Below are 12,709 nucleotides of genomic sequence, written 5' to 3'. Positions count from 1 at the left end.
GCATTCAGTTTCCCCTCAGGTGAGAGGCAGGCATGGACCTAGAGTCCCTCCCTTTCCTAAGGATTTCCCCCCAATATTAGGCCTCGGTTCCTTAGCCCTGACTTACAGGCTTTACCCTGAATACCAAATAGAACAAGCTGTGTGTGTGTGTGTGTGTGTGTGTGCGCACGCGCGCGCATGTGCACGTGTTTGGAAGGAGAGGGAGAGGCTTTCAAACAAGTGGCTTAGAAATGTCCCATCAGACACAGTGAGCGCAGTGAGCGTGAGCACGACCACTGTCACTCACTCAGGGAGCATTCACGCAGCGCAGACCCTGTGCCCTCTTCATCAACACGATATAGTGTTTGTACGAAGCTTTAGAGTTCACAGAACTCTTCCTTACTTCTGCTCTCTGGGTCCTCCCCACAACCTGTGAGGTCGCAAGGACAAGCATGACGGCTACGTTTACATTTGAGGCGTGTACATTTACAACGGAGAGATCCAATGCCCAGAAATGTTAAGTAATCTGCCCAAGTCACACAGCCTGTAATTTGGTAAAACCCAAACTCCTGCACAGGACTTCAACTGCCCCCGCACCATTGCTCTGTTCTGTACCCTGGAGGCTGGAGCTGTGCATTCCTGGTCACTAGCATAGTCTACTGAGCCAACAAGCCCGTCCCCATCCCCCACCCCACCCCCGCCCCAGCAGGCAGAGAGGCAGAATCAGCAGTGCTGAGTGATCGGGCTTTATAGGCACTCCTGAAAAATCTCTTCTTCCCAAAAAGATCTCAAGTTGAAATTCACGGTTTAGGATAAGCACCACAACTCCTTTAACCTTATTAGCGCCCATGGGTCACTTGGTCTACCAAACACTGATTCCCAGGGGGGCTAATATTCTGAGTCATGAAGCATCTTCCTATCCTGTGATGGGCCTGATGTTCAGGTCAGCATCCCCAGAGACATGATGGCAGGACAGGCAGGTTGGTGTTTTTGTTTTCTTTGGGGAGGCTGTGGGCTGCTGGGACTCTCCCCCATTTCTACAGGGTTGCTCATCATGTATAGCAAGACTACTGGTTGCTCCTTAGTGTTCATATTCACCTCTCACCCTGGGCGCTCAGCCAGACGACATGTCCCTCCCCTGCAGGGGATGAGGCCATGTGACTGAGTTTCCACCAACTAAATGAGAACAGAGGTGCTCTGGGCTACTTCCAGGCACAATGGAAATTCGTATGGATTGCTGGAGACTGTAACCCCAGGGCAACCTTGGAAGCCTCCAGTTGGTAGCGAAAGGTGACTGTCACAGAGATCCCTGAATGACATCTAAAGGACTCTCCACAACGAAGCTGAACAACCAGGCTCTGGACTCTTATTCCCTGTCATCTCCCTGGCACAGGACAGAGCTGGGCATATAGTACATATTATCCAATTTACGACATCATGGAGTATAAGGCATACCATTATTTTATACACCACTAAGAAATGAAAAGTGCTGCCAATCAAACGATGACGCTATGCTTTCACTCAGACTTTTTATTTTACACTTCTTGAAAAAGTCCTTTTAGATTGGATGAGTCATAGATTTTCATCGTAAATCACTCTTGTGCATAAAAAATGAGAAACAGCAGTGAAAAAATGGGCTAAGGTATTTCTAGAGTTCCTTCTCATTCCAAATCTGACACCTCATTGACTGAAAATCACAATGACCATCTTTTCTCACATGCTGCTATCCTCTGAGGCTTCAAGAGTCTTGATGATGCAGCATTTCTCAAAAGAATCCATAAAAGAACTAAGTGTCATGTGTACTGGGCCCTGCGGCCAGCTTTATAAATTCTGTGGATCCAGCTGTATCACAAGTGCCCCCAAACATGTCAGATTCACCACTTTCCCGACAACCATGTGACTCTTACTTACTAAAAGCACACTCTGCGGGGCGCCTGGGTGGCTCAGTCGGTTGAGCATCTGACTTCTTTCAGCTCAGGTCGCGATCTCACGGTTCGTGAGTTCGAGCCCCGCATCGGGCTCTGTGCTCACTGCAGCTCAGAGCCCGGAGCCCGCTTCAGATTCTGTGTCTCCCTCTCTCTCTGCCCCTCCCCAGCTCACGGTCTGTCTCTCTCTGTCTCTCAAAAATGAATAAACGCTAACAAAAAAATGTTTTTTAAAAAAAGCATGCTCTGGGGCACCTGGGTGGCTCAGTCAGTTAAGCTGCCAAGTGTTGATTTATGCTCTGGTCACGATCTCACAGTTTGTGAGATCTCTCTCTCTCAAAATAGATAAAATAAACATTTTTCTTTTAAAAAGCCATGCTCCATGAGTATTTTGGGATTTTTTTTTCACCAAACTATTGGCATACAGTCTACACATTTTGATGATGGGATGTCTGATGTCTGCAAAGGCAATGACAACCTCACTGAGATTGTCTTGTGGTCAGCAGCAATCACGAGATGCTATCAATTTAAAATATATCCCAGGGCGCCTGGGTGGCAAAGTCAGGTAAGTGTCTGACTTTGGCTCAGGCCATGATCTCATGGTTGGTGGGTTCGAGCCCCATATCAGGCTCTGTGCTCACAGCTCAGAGCCTGGAGCCTGCCTTGGAGTCTCTCTCTCTCTCTCTCTCTCTCTCTTTGCCCCTCCCCAGCTCACACTCTGTCTCTGTCTCTCAAAAATGAATAAACGTCAAAAAAAATTAAAAAATAAAATAAAATATATCCCAATTTCAGGAGCACCTGAGTGGCTCAGTCAGTTGAGCATCTGACTCTTGATTTTGGCTCAGGTCATGATCCTGGGGTCGTGGGATCAAGCCCCACCTCAGGTTCCATGCTAAGTGTGGAGCCTTCTTAAGATTCTCTCCCTCTCTCCTTGTGTCCCCCTCCCCTACTCGTGATCTCTCTCTCTCAAATTAAAAAAAAAAAGTCCTAAATAATAATGTAACATAAAATAAATTAGAACACACAATAAGAAGTCCTGAAATAGGACAGATCTAGCATTGGTTAACTCAGTGACGACTCAGTAAGGACCAAGTCTCCCTGCCATGTTTCTAGAGGCACAGCTGCCATCATGGTCACAAATTGGCTGCCTTATTTCTCAATTTCATATCTAGACATCAAGTGTCCAGTGGACAAAAAAGGATTACATCTTCTCTATGACTCTAAAGGTAGAAAAGCCTGTATCAGAAGTCCTCCAGCAAATTTCTCATCTCATCAGCCACCCTGGGTCACATGTCCACGCCTAATGCAATCCCCCACAGAGAAGTGTGATCCCCAGAATTACAGAAGGGTTTTGAGAGCATCTAATTCCACGCCTCATTGTACAAAGCTTGCCCCTCTATTAGGATGAATCACTGTTTCTATAGCATCATCCTGGCCTCTAGAATCCCAGCCCAGGGGCTTCCCATTGGCTGCCTCTGCATTCCAGGGAGGATGCTTCTGTTCCAGAAGACACTGTACTGGGGAGCGTGGGGGAGGGCAAAGGAGAATGAAGGGCAAGAGACTGCCGGCCTAGAAGCGGTTGGAGGCGGCAAGCAAAGGCCTGGTTACTTTTCAAAGTTCTTAGGATGAGAAGCTCCAACCCTCAGGCCCTGCTATCTTTGACTAGCCAGCCCTTCAGAATGGAAAAATTCTCGGGAAACTGTCCATTACCAAGCAGCTGAGTCAATCCCTTAAGAACCTATAAAAGAAAAGATCTGAGTGCAGACTCTGGGGTCTAGAACACAGAGGAGCTCAATATATTTGCTGAAGAAAAGAAGGAAGAGGGGCGCCTGGGTGGCTCAGTCAGTTAAACATTCGACTCTTGGTTTTGGTTCAGGTCATGATCTCATGATTCATGGGTTCAAGCCCCACATCGGGGTCCTCACTGACAGTGGAGAGCCTGCTTGGGTCTCTCTCTCTCCCTCTATCTTCCCCTGCCCCGCTCACTCTCTCTCTCAAAATAAATAAATAGACTAAAAAAAAAAAATTAAAAAAAAAGAAGAGAGAAAGAAATGGAAGGAAGGAGGGAGGGGGAAAAGAAGGAAGAAAGAAAGAAACCCACTAAAAATAAGTTACATGTGATTATTTACATATTTACCTTTAATATTTTACATCTCCATATATGCTAGAAAGAATACCAGCCATGAACTCAAATGCCTAAACTTCCACTTAGAAGCTGTGTGACCTTGGGCAAAACTCCCTTAACCTCTGTGGGTTGCAAGGAGAGGGATGTTGTGAGGACAAAAAGGAGAAATCAGTGTGAAAGCACGTGATGTATTACAGGTTTAATAAATGACGGTTCAAGCGGAGACTTTTGTTTCCTATCTTAAAGGGGAGAACAACCAGGAGATTCATCACCAGTAATGCCCTCCCCCTTCTCAGGGAGGCTTAGCTCACTTTCCCACCAGATTTTGCAGGCCCAGCACAGAGCATGCTGCCACCTGCTGGGAAGACGGGGGAAGTGAATTCCAAAGCGTCTTGTCCTACCAGGCCATTCTGAGGAACAACCTGGAAAAAAAAAAAGGGAAGCACAGGGACTCAACCTCCCCTCAGCTGCGACTCTCTTATCCTTTATGACAGTCAGGGCCCTCATCGTTGGCCAACAGTTTCTCAGAAAAGTAAGATTTCAATCCATTTTTTTTTCTTTTTAAAAGTGAGTGATAGGATATAATGCAGCCTTAAAAAGGAATGACATCTGATATATGTTACACTGTGAATGAATCTGGAGGACAGTTATGCTAAGTGAGATAAGATGGTCACAAATCGATAAATACTGTATGATTCCACTTTTATGAGGTATCTAAAGTAGTCAAATTCATAGAGACAAAGTAGAATGGTGGTCGCAGGGGCTGGGGGGAGGAGCAAACAGGGAGTTGTTTAAGGCACAGAGTTTCAGCTTTGCAAGATGAAAAGTTCTGCAGATTGGGTGCACAGCTATGCGAATACACTTAACACTTATGAACTCTACACTTAAAGATGGTCAAAATGGGGGGGGGGCGCCTGGGTGGCTCAGTTGGTTGAGTGACCGACTCTTGATTTCAGCTCAGGTCATGATCTCCTGGTTCGTGAGTTCAAGCCCCGCATCAGGCTCCTTGCTGTCAGTACAGAGCCTGCTGACAGTGCAGAGCCTGCCTGGGATTCTCTCTCTCTCCCTCTTTCTCTGCCCCTTCAGCATGCTCTCTTTCTCTCTCTCTCTCAAAATAAATAAACTTTTTTTTAAAAAATGGTGAAAATAGTAACTTTTATATTATGTACATTTTACCACAATGAAAAAAATAACAGTAAGTAACAGAGATAATAAGCGCACAAGGTAAGTGCTTGACTTCACACAACGGAACCACAACAAATATTTGTTGAATGAAGATGGAAAGAAGTGATGCTGACAGATGGTCTCAGACACCAGGATAAGCATGAGAATAGACATCTTTCCTTTCCCAGGGTGGCCTTCCCAGCGACTAATTAGTCACAATTGCCTTTTCTTTGGGATGATAAATTAGCTGTCTTTCCTGTTCTCATCTCAACACTAAAAGCTTCTGACAATGGCACTGCATCAAGTGCAACATGAGCCAGAACATCCTTCCTTCCTGCGAACTGTGTTTTTGTGATCAGTGCTGGTGGCGGCAGCAGCCATATTTCTGTTGATTCTGAGGCTGCAAGTTCCCAGTTCGTAGAGCTTGAGAACTGCGAGGGCTCTGAGCAGCCTCGTGAGATTTCTCTCCTACCTAATAAAAATATATACATATTAAAAACGTTTTAAATAGTGACTTATTCAAAGCTACAGAGCTGAGACCTGACCTTTCACCATTGGAGACCCCCATCCCCAACCCCCCACAGCAAGCAGCCTGTGGGACAAGTCCCTAGAGGAAAGTTTCTCCTGTGGTCAGTGACATTCCAAGGCCCATCAGCCACAGTTCTTGCCAGGATAACAGGACAGGTTGAGTCTGTTCATAGCAGGACCCTCAGCCTAGAGGCAAGGATTAGATCCTCCTTTCGGGGAAGTAAGACAGAGCGCAGAGAATGAGCCCCCAAATGCGCTATCAGCTGGCTCTGTGTGGCTCTGCATTCTCCTGGAACCTGAGGTGGAGCCTCCTGCCTTTTAATTTTTTTTTTTTAATGTTTATTTAACATAAAATAAGTTTTTGATGTTTATTTAACATTAAGACAGAGTGCGAGCAGGGGAGGGGCAGAGAGAGAGGGAGACCCAGAATCCGAAGCAGGCTCTGAGCTGTCAGCACAGAGCCCAACGCCCTCCTCACATACCCTGCGATCATGACCCTAGGCGAAGTCAGATACTTAACTGATTGAGCCACCCAGGCGCCTCGGGCCTCTTGCCTTTGAGCAACCTGTCTTGACTCACCTTCTCCGCCTGATCACAGAGTCTCACCCAGAAGCAAAGCCAGAACACCCCCTGCCCCTTGCTCTCCAGGGGTGAGGGAAGTAAAAGAAGTCAGTAGCTTCCCCCCCAAGAGTCAAAGCCATAAGGTTTCTGAATTTGGGGAGCCCTTTGCAGCAGCCTGGGGGTCTGAGCAGCCCCATCCTGGCTCACCACAGAAGCAGAAGATCCCTCAGGGCTGCTGGCCTTTATCTGAGGGCTCCAGAGCAGCCCCCTTTGTCTGGTGGGTTTAATGACTATCTTCCAGTTAGACCAAATCTGACACAGGCTGGCTCCCTGAGACTTGAGCAAGTCAGTTCCACCATCATCATTTACTGTGTGCTCCAAATTTTAATCAGATGGTACCTGGATCACCCACAAGCTGCCCAGGTCATGGTGAGGTGGGTGGAATAGGATGGGGTGGGGGGAGGAGGCAACAGTTACATCTCTCCAGAGACAAATACAGGCAGTAGATCCTTCTCAGGAGCTGGGAGCTGGGAGCTGGGAGCTGGGCAGTGGGTCAGGACCTGAGTATTTCACAGATCTCTTACCCCGCCCATTAACATACTGTTGGGGAACAGCATTACAACCAGGATGACCACAGAACTATCACACAAACTGGGACATCAGGGACAACAGAAAGGGGAGTCATTAATAATTATGCTGGGAAACAATACAAACCAGGACACTCCTGGGCATGATGACAAATAACCATCCCCAGTGAGGAAATATACTAAATAGGAGGAGAATCTTATCATTACCATTTCTTGCTCTCTCTTACATGATTACAAAACAAAAACATTAACCTCTCCTCTTCAGAGGAGGCATGCTGTCAATTTCCAGTGGGGGTACTGATACCAGCAAGTCATAAAACTAGGTGTGCTTTGTCTCCCTGAGGTCATTCCCATCCATGTGGTCTACTCCCTTTGGTCAGTGCTCAAATCAGAACCAAATCCAGCTGATAGTCCTTGTTACATGGGAACAGCCAGGACCTCGGGGTGGGAAGACAGATTTTTCAGTTAATTATTAAGAAGCCACTTCCAGGAGGTGCAACAGTGGGGAGTATTTCCCTCTATGTAGGGGAAACGTGCTTGCTTATTAAGACTACACGCAGGGAATTGCACAATTCCACGTTTGGCCTGCAGGGGGCAACATCTCTCTAGCAATGACCAGACTACAAGCCCTCCTGCAGGAAACACATTTAATTGGCCAAGGAATAAGAGTTTTATTTAAAAAAAAAAAAAAAAAAAAAAAAAAATCAGATCAATACATTTCCAATAAGTAATTCCCACTGTGATATATTTTCATATAGAGATGTTTCTCTTTTTCTATTTACAGTGTTAGGTACAAATAAATACTCATGGACTGATCAGTTTGTTGACAATAACCCAGACTTGCCCGAGGCATGGAAAGTACAGGGTGAGATGGTAGGAAAGAAACTAGGGATTGGTAAATGTGCATGGAACAGCACTTGCCTTCCTGGTTAATAGCCTGCCTGGGAGCAAAAATGCATTTGAAAATTTCCAAAAGGTCTTTCTCCAAGAGCCAACCATTATTAAACTAATTCCTTTACAAACAAAAAATAAAATGGTAATCTGGATTTTATACATCTTCCTCATTTCAAAGTCCACCCTATATACATGTCAGATAAATGAGTTCCAAGTTTATGCAGGTTCCTACATGTTTAAAGTGTTGTTTTTTTTTTATTTTTAAACTCATCTTTTTCAGATGCATGGTTTCTAAGTGCCTCTGTCCCTGTCTCCACCCAGATTCCACAGACTGGCTGAAGCCATCACAGTCCACCCAGGACTTGAGTTGGGTCTCCCTTAGCTTCACCAGGCAGCCTTGAGCACCAAGCAGGGCACCCCGGGCTGGCCTGGGCTAGATGGCCAGTAGACACGCATGTATTTTGAGGGGGAGGCCAGCACCTCTGCCGGGGTTTGCCCTGCAGCCATCTGTGCACCGCTGCAGACTGGGCACCTCGCTCTGTTTGCCAAGCAGCAGAGAATCAATGCCTTTAATACCACCAGCATCTATGAGCACCCTGATCCCAGGCAGACCTCCTTTTCTGGAGGGACGAATGGATTTAGGCAGCTTTGGAGGATGTGGCTAGGAGGAGAAGAGCAGAGCAGACTATGGGTGAGGGACACACCCCACAGACGACCTACAGTGTGTTTCAGCTTCACCCTAGATGACACAGGGCCAACCAATGGCTACTAGCATTATTGCAGGGCCAGGCCCCCATCTTCCAGGGTCACATTGCTTCACTGGATGAAGCCTCTGCAGGGAGAGGAGGCAGCAAGGTGGCTAAAGCGGGGGCGGCTCAGAGGGAGACACGTGTGATCCCACGGACCAAGGGCCACCACAGCCCGAGGCAGCTGTCTTCCTACCCAACCAGGAGCGGACAATGCAGGAGCCAGGGCCACCCTGTCCCAAGCCCTGAGCTTACTCCTTGTCCTCCGAGAGAGCCCTCAAAATGGCTGCTGGCTGCAAGATCCCAGCCAGGGCCCTAGGCACACATGCAGGAGAGATATGGGAGTGAGTGGGTAGCCCGTCAGCCAGGGCCCAACCTCAGGAGAGGAGACACCGTGGCAAGTGTAGTATGCCACAAACCCAAATGCCACTGTGTTAGGTCCCTCTCTTCCCTGCCCCACAATGTGGTAAAAGTAAGGGGCCTTGGCTGAGGGATGTCTATGGGTCTCAGAAGCAAAGAAAGGGTTAGGAACCTCAGGGGGAAGCAGGTATCAAGGTGGGGAGGGGAGTCCTTTACACACAAAGACAGGGAGGCAGCATCACAGGGAGTTGGAGTGGGCACAAGTGACAGCTATGGGCCCTGCCCACCCCAGTCCCCAACCAAAATGTCTCCACGTGCAGCCAGGCCAGGCCCCGCCTCGCCTCACCAGATAAGCACCAGGTGACAAGCAGGCAGCACCCAATTTGGGCCTGATTGGGCCTGAAGTAAACCCAAGAGTAGGTTTCCGGGTGGGGGTGAGGGAGGTGCCATCCCTGTCCTATGAAGGTGAGGCCGGCCCCCAGGTGGGGGCGCAGAGGGGAGCAGAGAGGTGCCAGGTAGAGTCCGACCTCCCCCTGCCACCTCCTCCCGCCCCAATCCACTGAGAAAAGACCTGGGAGGCAGGGGTGGAGCGCCCATCACTTTCCACCCCGGGGAACCACCGAGGGCGCTCCTGACTGGTTTGCCATGATGTGATAGATGGATTCTCGGAAGCGCTGGTCCCGGCTGAGCCTCTTGGCCACCTCCTTTAGTTCCTCCATGTTGTTGGCATCCAGCTGGGAGGTCATGAAAGACTGGGACGGCTTCACTGGGGAGACGGTGGCCGTGAGGCTGGGCCCAGGCCCCAACCCCAGCCCGCCTCCCTCGCGCCCCAGGCCCCCGTCCGGCGGGCTGCTGCAGCCAGTTCCAGGCCGCACTGCCGGCCTCTGAGCTGGACCAGCCCTTCCCAGTGCCCACCTTCCTGCCTTGTCACCCTCGGCCTCTGACCACCCCCACCCCGGGAGGGCACGCGGACGGCCACACTCACTGTCATTCCAGGACGTGCTGGACCGGCGCCGGTGGAAGCGGCAGCTCTTGATGCGGCGAGTGGCCGCCTTGTGGATGTAGACGGAGTTCTTCATGATGACCGGCATCTTGGCCTCCAGCTCCGCGTTCCGGATGCACTCCTCGAAGAACCCTGTGCGCGCAGTCGGGCTGCGTCCTTCCCGCCCGCCGCGCGGCCCCGCCCCGACCCCGACCCCGCCCCCGTGGGAAATACGCCCACCCGGCACAGCCCCTGCCAAAGGGGCGGGACCTCGAGCCACGCCCCCACCGGAGGCTACAGCCCAGAGGGAGCCGCGCCGGGGACGTGCCGGCGGCGGGGGTCTGGGCAAGTAACTCCAACCCTATCTATGGGTCACCTAATGCACACCAGACCCCGTTCCGGGCTCCCCGGGGCCTGCACTCCCGCAGGGGACGAGCCCTAGGGCTGGGGGCTGGCACCCGGGGCCGGGGCTTACTTTTCAGATGGCTCACGTCAGCCCGCATCCTCTCCTCCTTCTCCTTGTTCCGCACCTTGGAGTTAAGCCCTTGTTCCAGACTCCGCAAGGCCCCCTCTGCCTCCCGCAGACGCCTCTCCAGGTCCATGCGGACCTTCACCTCAGCCTGAGGGGGGAGAGAAGAGAGAGAGAAGTGGGGTACTGGGGGGCAGCTGCCGTCTCCCTGGAAGCCTTCCCTGATCACCCCTGGCTCAAGCGGGCTTTCTGGCCTGCGGACTCGGATGGAAGTTAAGCACATCCTGCCCCGTGTCTTGCGCCCATGACCAGGTGGCCTGGACTCAGTCCCTGCACCCGGCAGGTGTGTACCAATGATGCCCCCCACCCAAGCAGCAGGCTCACTGCTTCCCCAAATGGTGGCTCCATCGCCTGCCCCTGGCGGGTCAGGCTGGCACAGATCATTCAGGTAGCTGCCCGGTAAGGGATGTGAGGGAAGGTCCACCCGCACAGGCTGCTCCCAGCAGGCCCAGGCCAACCTTGAGCTCCCGCTCTGCCTGCTGCTTCTCTGCCGTCAGCTCCTGCAGCGAGTTCTGCAGCGCCTGGGACTGGCTCGAATAGAACTCGCGCTCCTCCTCCAAGGCCCGAGAGCGCTCTTCGTTCTCCTTCATCCTGCCCGGGGCAGAAGTGGTGCTCAGTGCTCACTCGCCAACGGGCCTTTCCAGTGGGAGGGCAGCCCCTCCTAGAGACCCGGCTGGAGAAACCCCGAGACCCAGAACTTTCTGGGGATGCGAGGGGTGGTGTGGTTAAGCGAGGAGAGCCCCCGCCTGAAGACTGGAGTCTTGGGTCCAGGTCTTGCTAGTTCTGTGACCTCAAGAAAGTCCTACAAATCCTCGGAGGCTCAGTTTCCTCATTTGTGCAAAGGGGCTTGGAGGACCTGCCCCGCCTGCCACAAAGCATTGTTAGACCGACCTAATGTCTGTATGGTTCATACCAGTCCAAGAGACCATGATCAGGTCGGCTCTAGGTAGTGAAAGTTTTCTTCCCATTTGCCTGGTGGGGAAACTGAGTCCTAGGCAAAAGGAAGTAAGTGACCTATCTGGTCAAAGCCAGCTAGAACCCAAGAGTCTGGATGTGCAGTTCAAGGGATGTTATCAAAACGGGACTCAGGGGTTGAAGGCCCCCTTACCGCTTCTCAGCCAGGAGCTTCTCCTCCAAAAGCTGCTGCATCTTTTCTTCTATCTGCCTCAGGTTGCTATGGAGACCCCCATTGGGAGGGGGCTGCTCACTCTGATTGGCCAGTGTCTGCAGCTGGTTCTCATTCTCCTCCAGCATAGCCAGGGTTTTCTTCTTCTCTATGGAGAGTTCCTGGCATGGATGCGGGGAGGGAAGAAGGGAAATAACCTAGTTTAGGTTTTCCAACATGGCTGCCCTCACCTGCCTTTCAGTTTCAGGGAGGGATGTCCTTATCACTCAATCTTCTATAAGAGACACTGTTGGGGGTTGGGGGGGGGCACCTGGGTGGCTTAGTCAGTTGAGCATCCAGCTTCAGCTCAGGTCATGATCTCGAGGTCTGTGAGTTCGAGCCCTGCATCGGGCTCTGTGCTGACAGCTCAGAGCCTGGAGCCTGCTTTGGATTCTGTGTCTCCCTCTCTCTGCCCCTCCCCCACTCATGCTCTGTCTTTCTCTGTCTCAGAAATAAACATTAAAAAAAAAAAAGAGAGACACCCATGGAATGCAAGCAGGTGCAACAACTCTGGAAAACAGTATGGAGGGTCCTCAAAAAACTAAAAATAGAACTACCCTATGACCCAGCAATTGCACTACTAGGCATTTATCCAAGGGATACAGAGGTGCTGTTTCGAAGAGACACATGCACCCCCATGTTTATAGCAGCACTATCAACAATAGCCAAAGTATGGAAAGAGCTCAAATGTCCATGGATGGATGAATGGATAAAGAAGATGTGGTATGTACACACACACACACACACACACACACACACACACACAGTGGAGTATTATTCAGTAATCAAAAAGAATGAAATCTTACCATTTGCAACTACGTGAATGGAACTGCAGGGTATTATTATGCTAAGTGGAATTTGTCAGAGAAAGATAAAAATGATATAACTTCACTCATATGAGGAATTTAAGAGACAAAACAGATGAACATAAGGGAAGGGAAACAAAAATAATATAAAAACAGGGAGGGGGACAACACAGAAGAGACTCATAAACATGGAGAACAAACTGAGGGTTACGGGAGGGGTTGTGGGGGAAGATGGGCTAAATGGGTAAGAGACAGTAAGGAATCTACTCCTGAAATCATTGTTGCACCATATGCTAACTAATTTGGATGTAAATTAAAAAAAAATAAAACAAGTTAAAATAAAAAAAATAAAAATATC

General features: G+C 50.0%; 1 protein-coding gene across 2 annotated transcripts in view; it reads right to left on the bottom strand.

Moving 5' to 3' along the window:
• Nucleotides 1-7,602: 7,602 nt before the first annotated feature.
• Nucleotides 7,603-12,709, bottom strand: part of PLEKHD1 (pleckstrin homology and coiled-coil domain containing D1) — a 31,092-nt gene continuing 25,985 nt past the window's right edge. Inside the window, exons 9-13 of one of the 2 annotated variants that reach the window (XM_042943620.1) lie at nucleotides 11,489-11,667; nucleotides 10,839-10,971; nucleotides 10,327-10,471; nucleotides 9,855-10,004; nucleotides 7,603-9,630 (exon numbers count right to left, since the gene is read on the bottom strand). In XM_042943620.1, the coding sequence (XP_042799554.1) occupies nucleotides 9,212-9,630; nucleotides 9,855-10,004; nucleotides 10,327-10,471; nucleotides 10,839-10,971; nucleotides 11,489-11,667 (1,026 nt within the window). In that variant the 3' untranslated portion in view covers nucleotides 7,603-9,211. Of the gene's footprint in view, nucleotides 9,636-9,854; nucleotides 10,005-10,326; nucleotides 10,472-10,838; nucleotides 10,972-11,488; nucleotides 11,668-12,709 lie in introns of both variants that reach the window. The other variant, XM_042943621.1, reaches the window with a different exon arrangement.

The sequence above is a fragment of the Panthera leo genome, chromosome B3 (genome assembly GCF_018350215.1).
Source record: "Panthera leo isolate Ple1 chromosome B3, P.leo_Ple1_pat1.1, whole genome shotgun sequence".
NCBI classification, from domain to species: Eukaryota; Metazoa; Chordata; class Mammalia; order Carnivora; family Felidae; genus Panthera; species Panthera leo.
The sequence above is the reverse complement of the archived record's forward strand: the minus strand, read 5'-3'. Positions and strand labels throughout refer to the sequence as shown.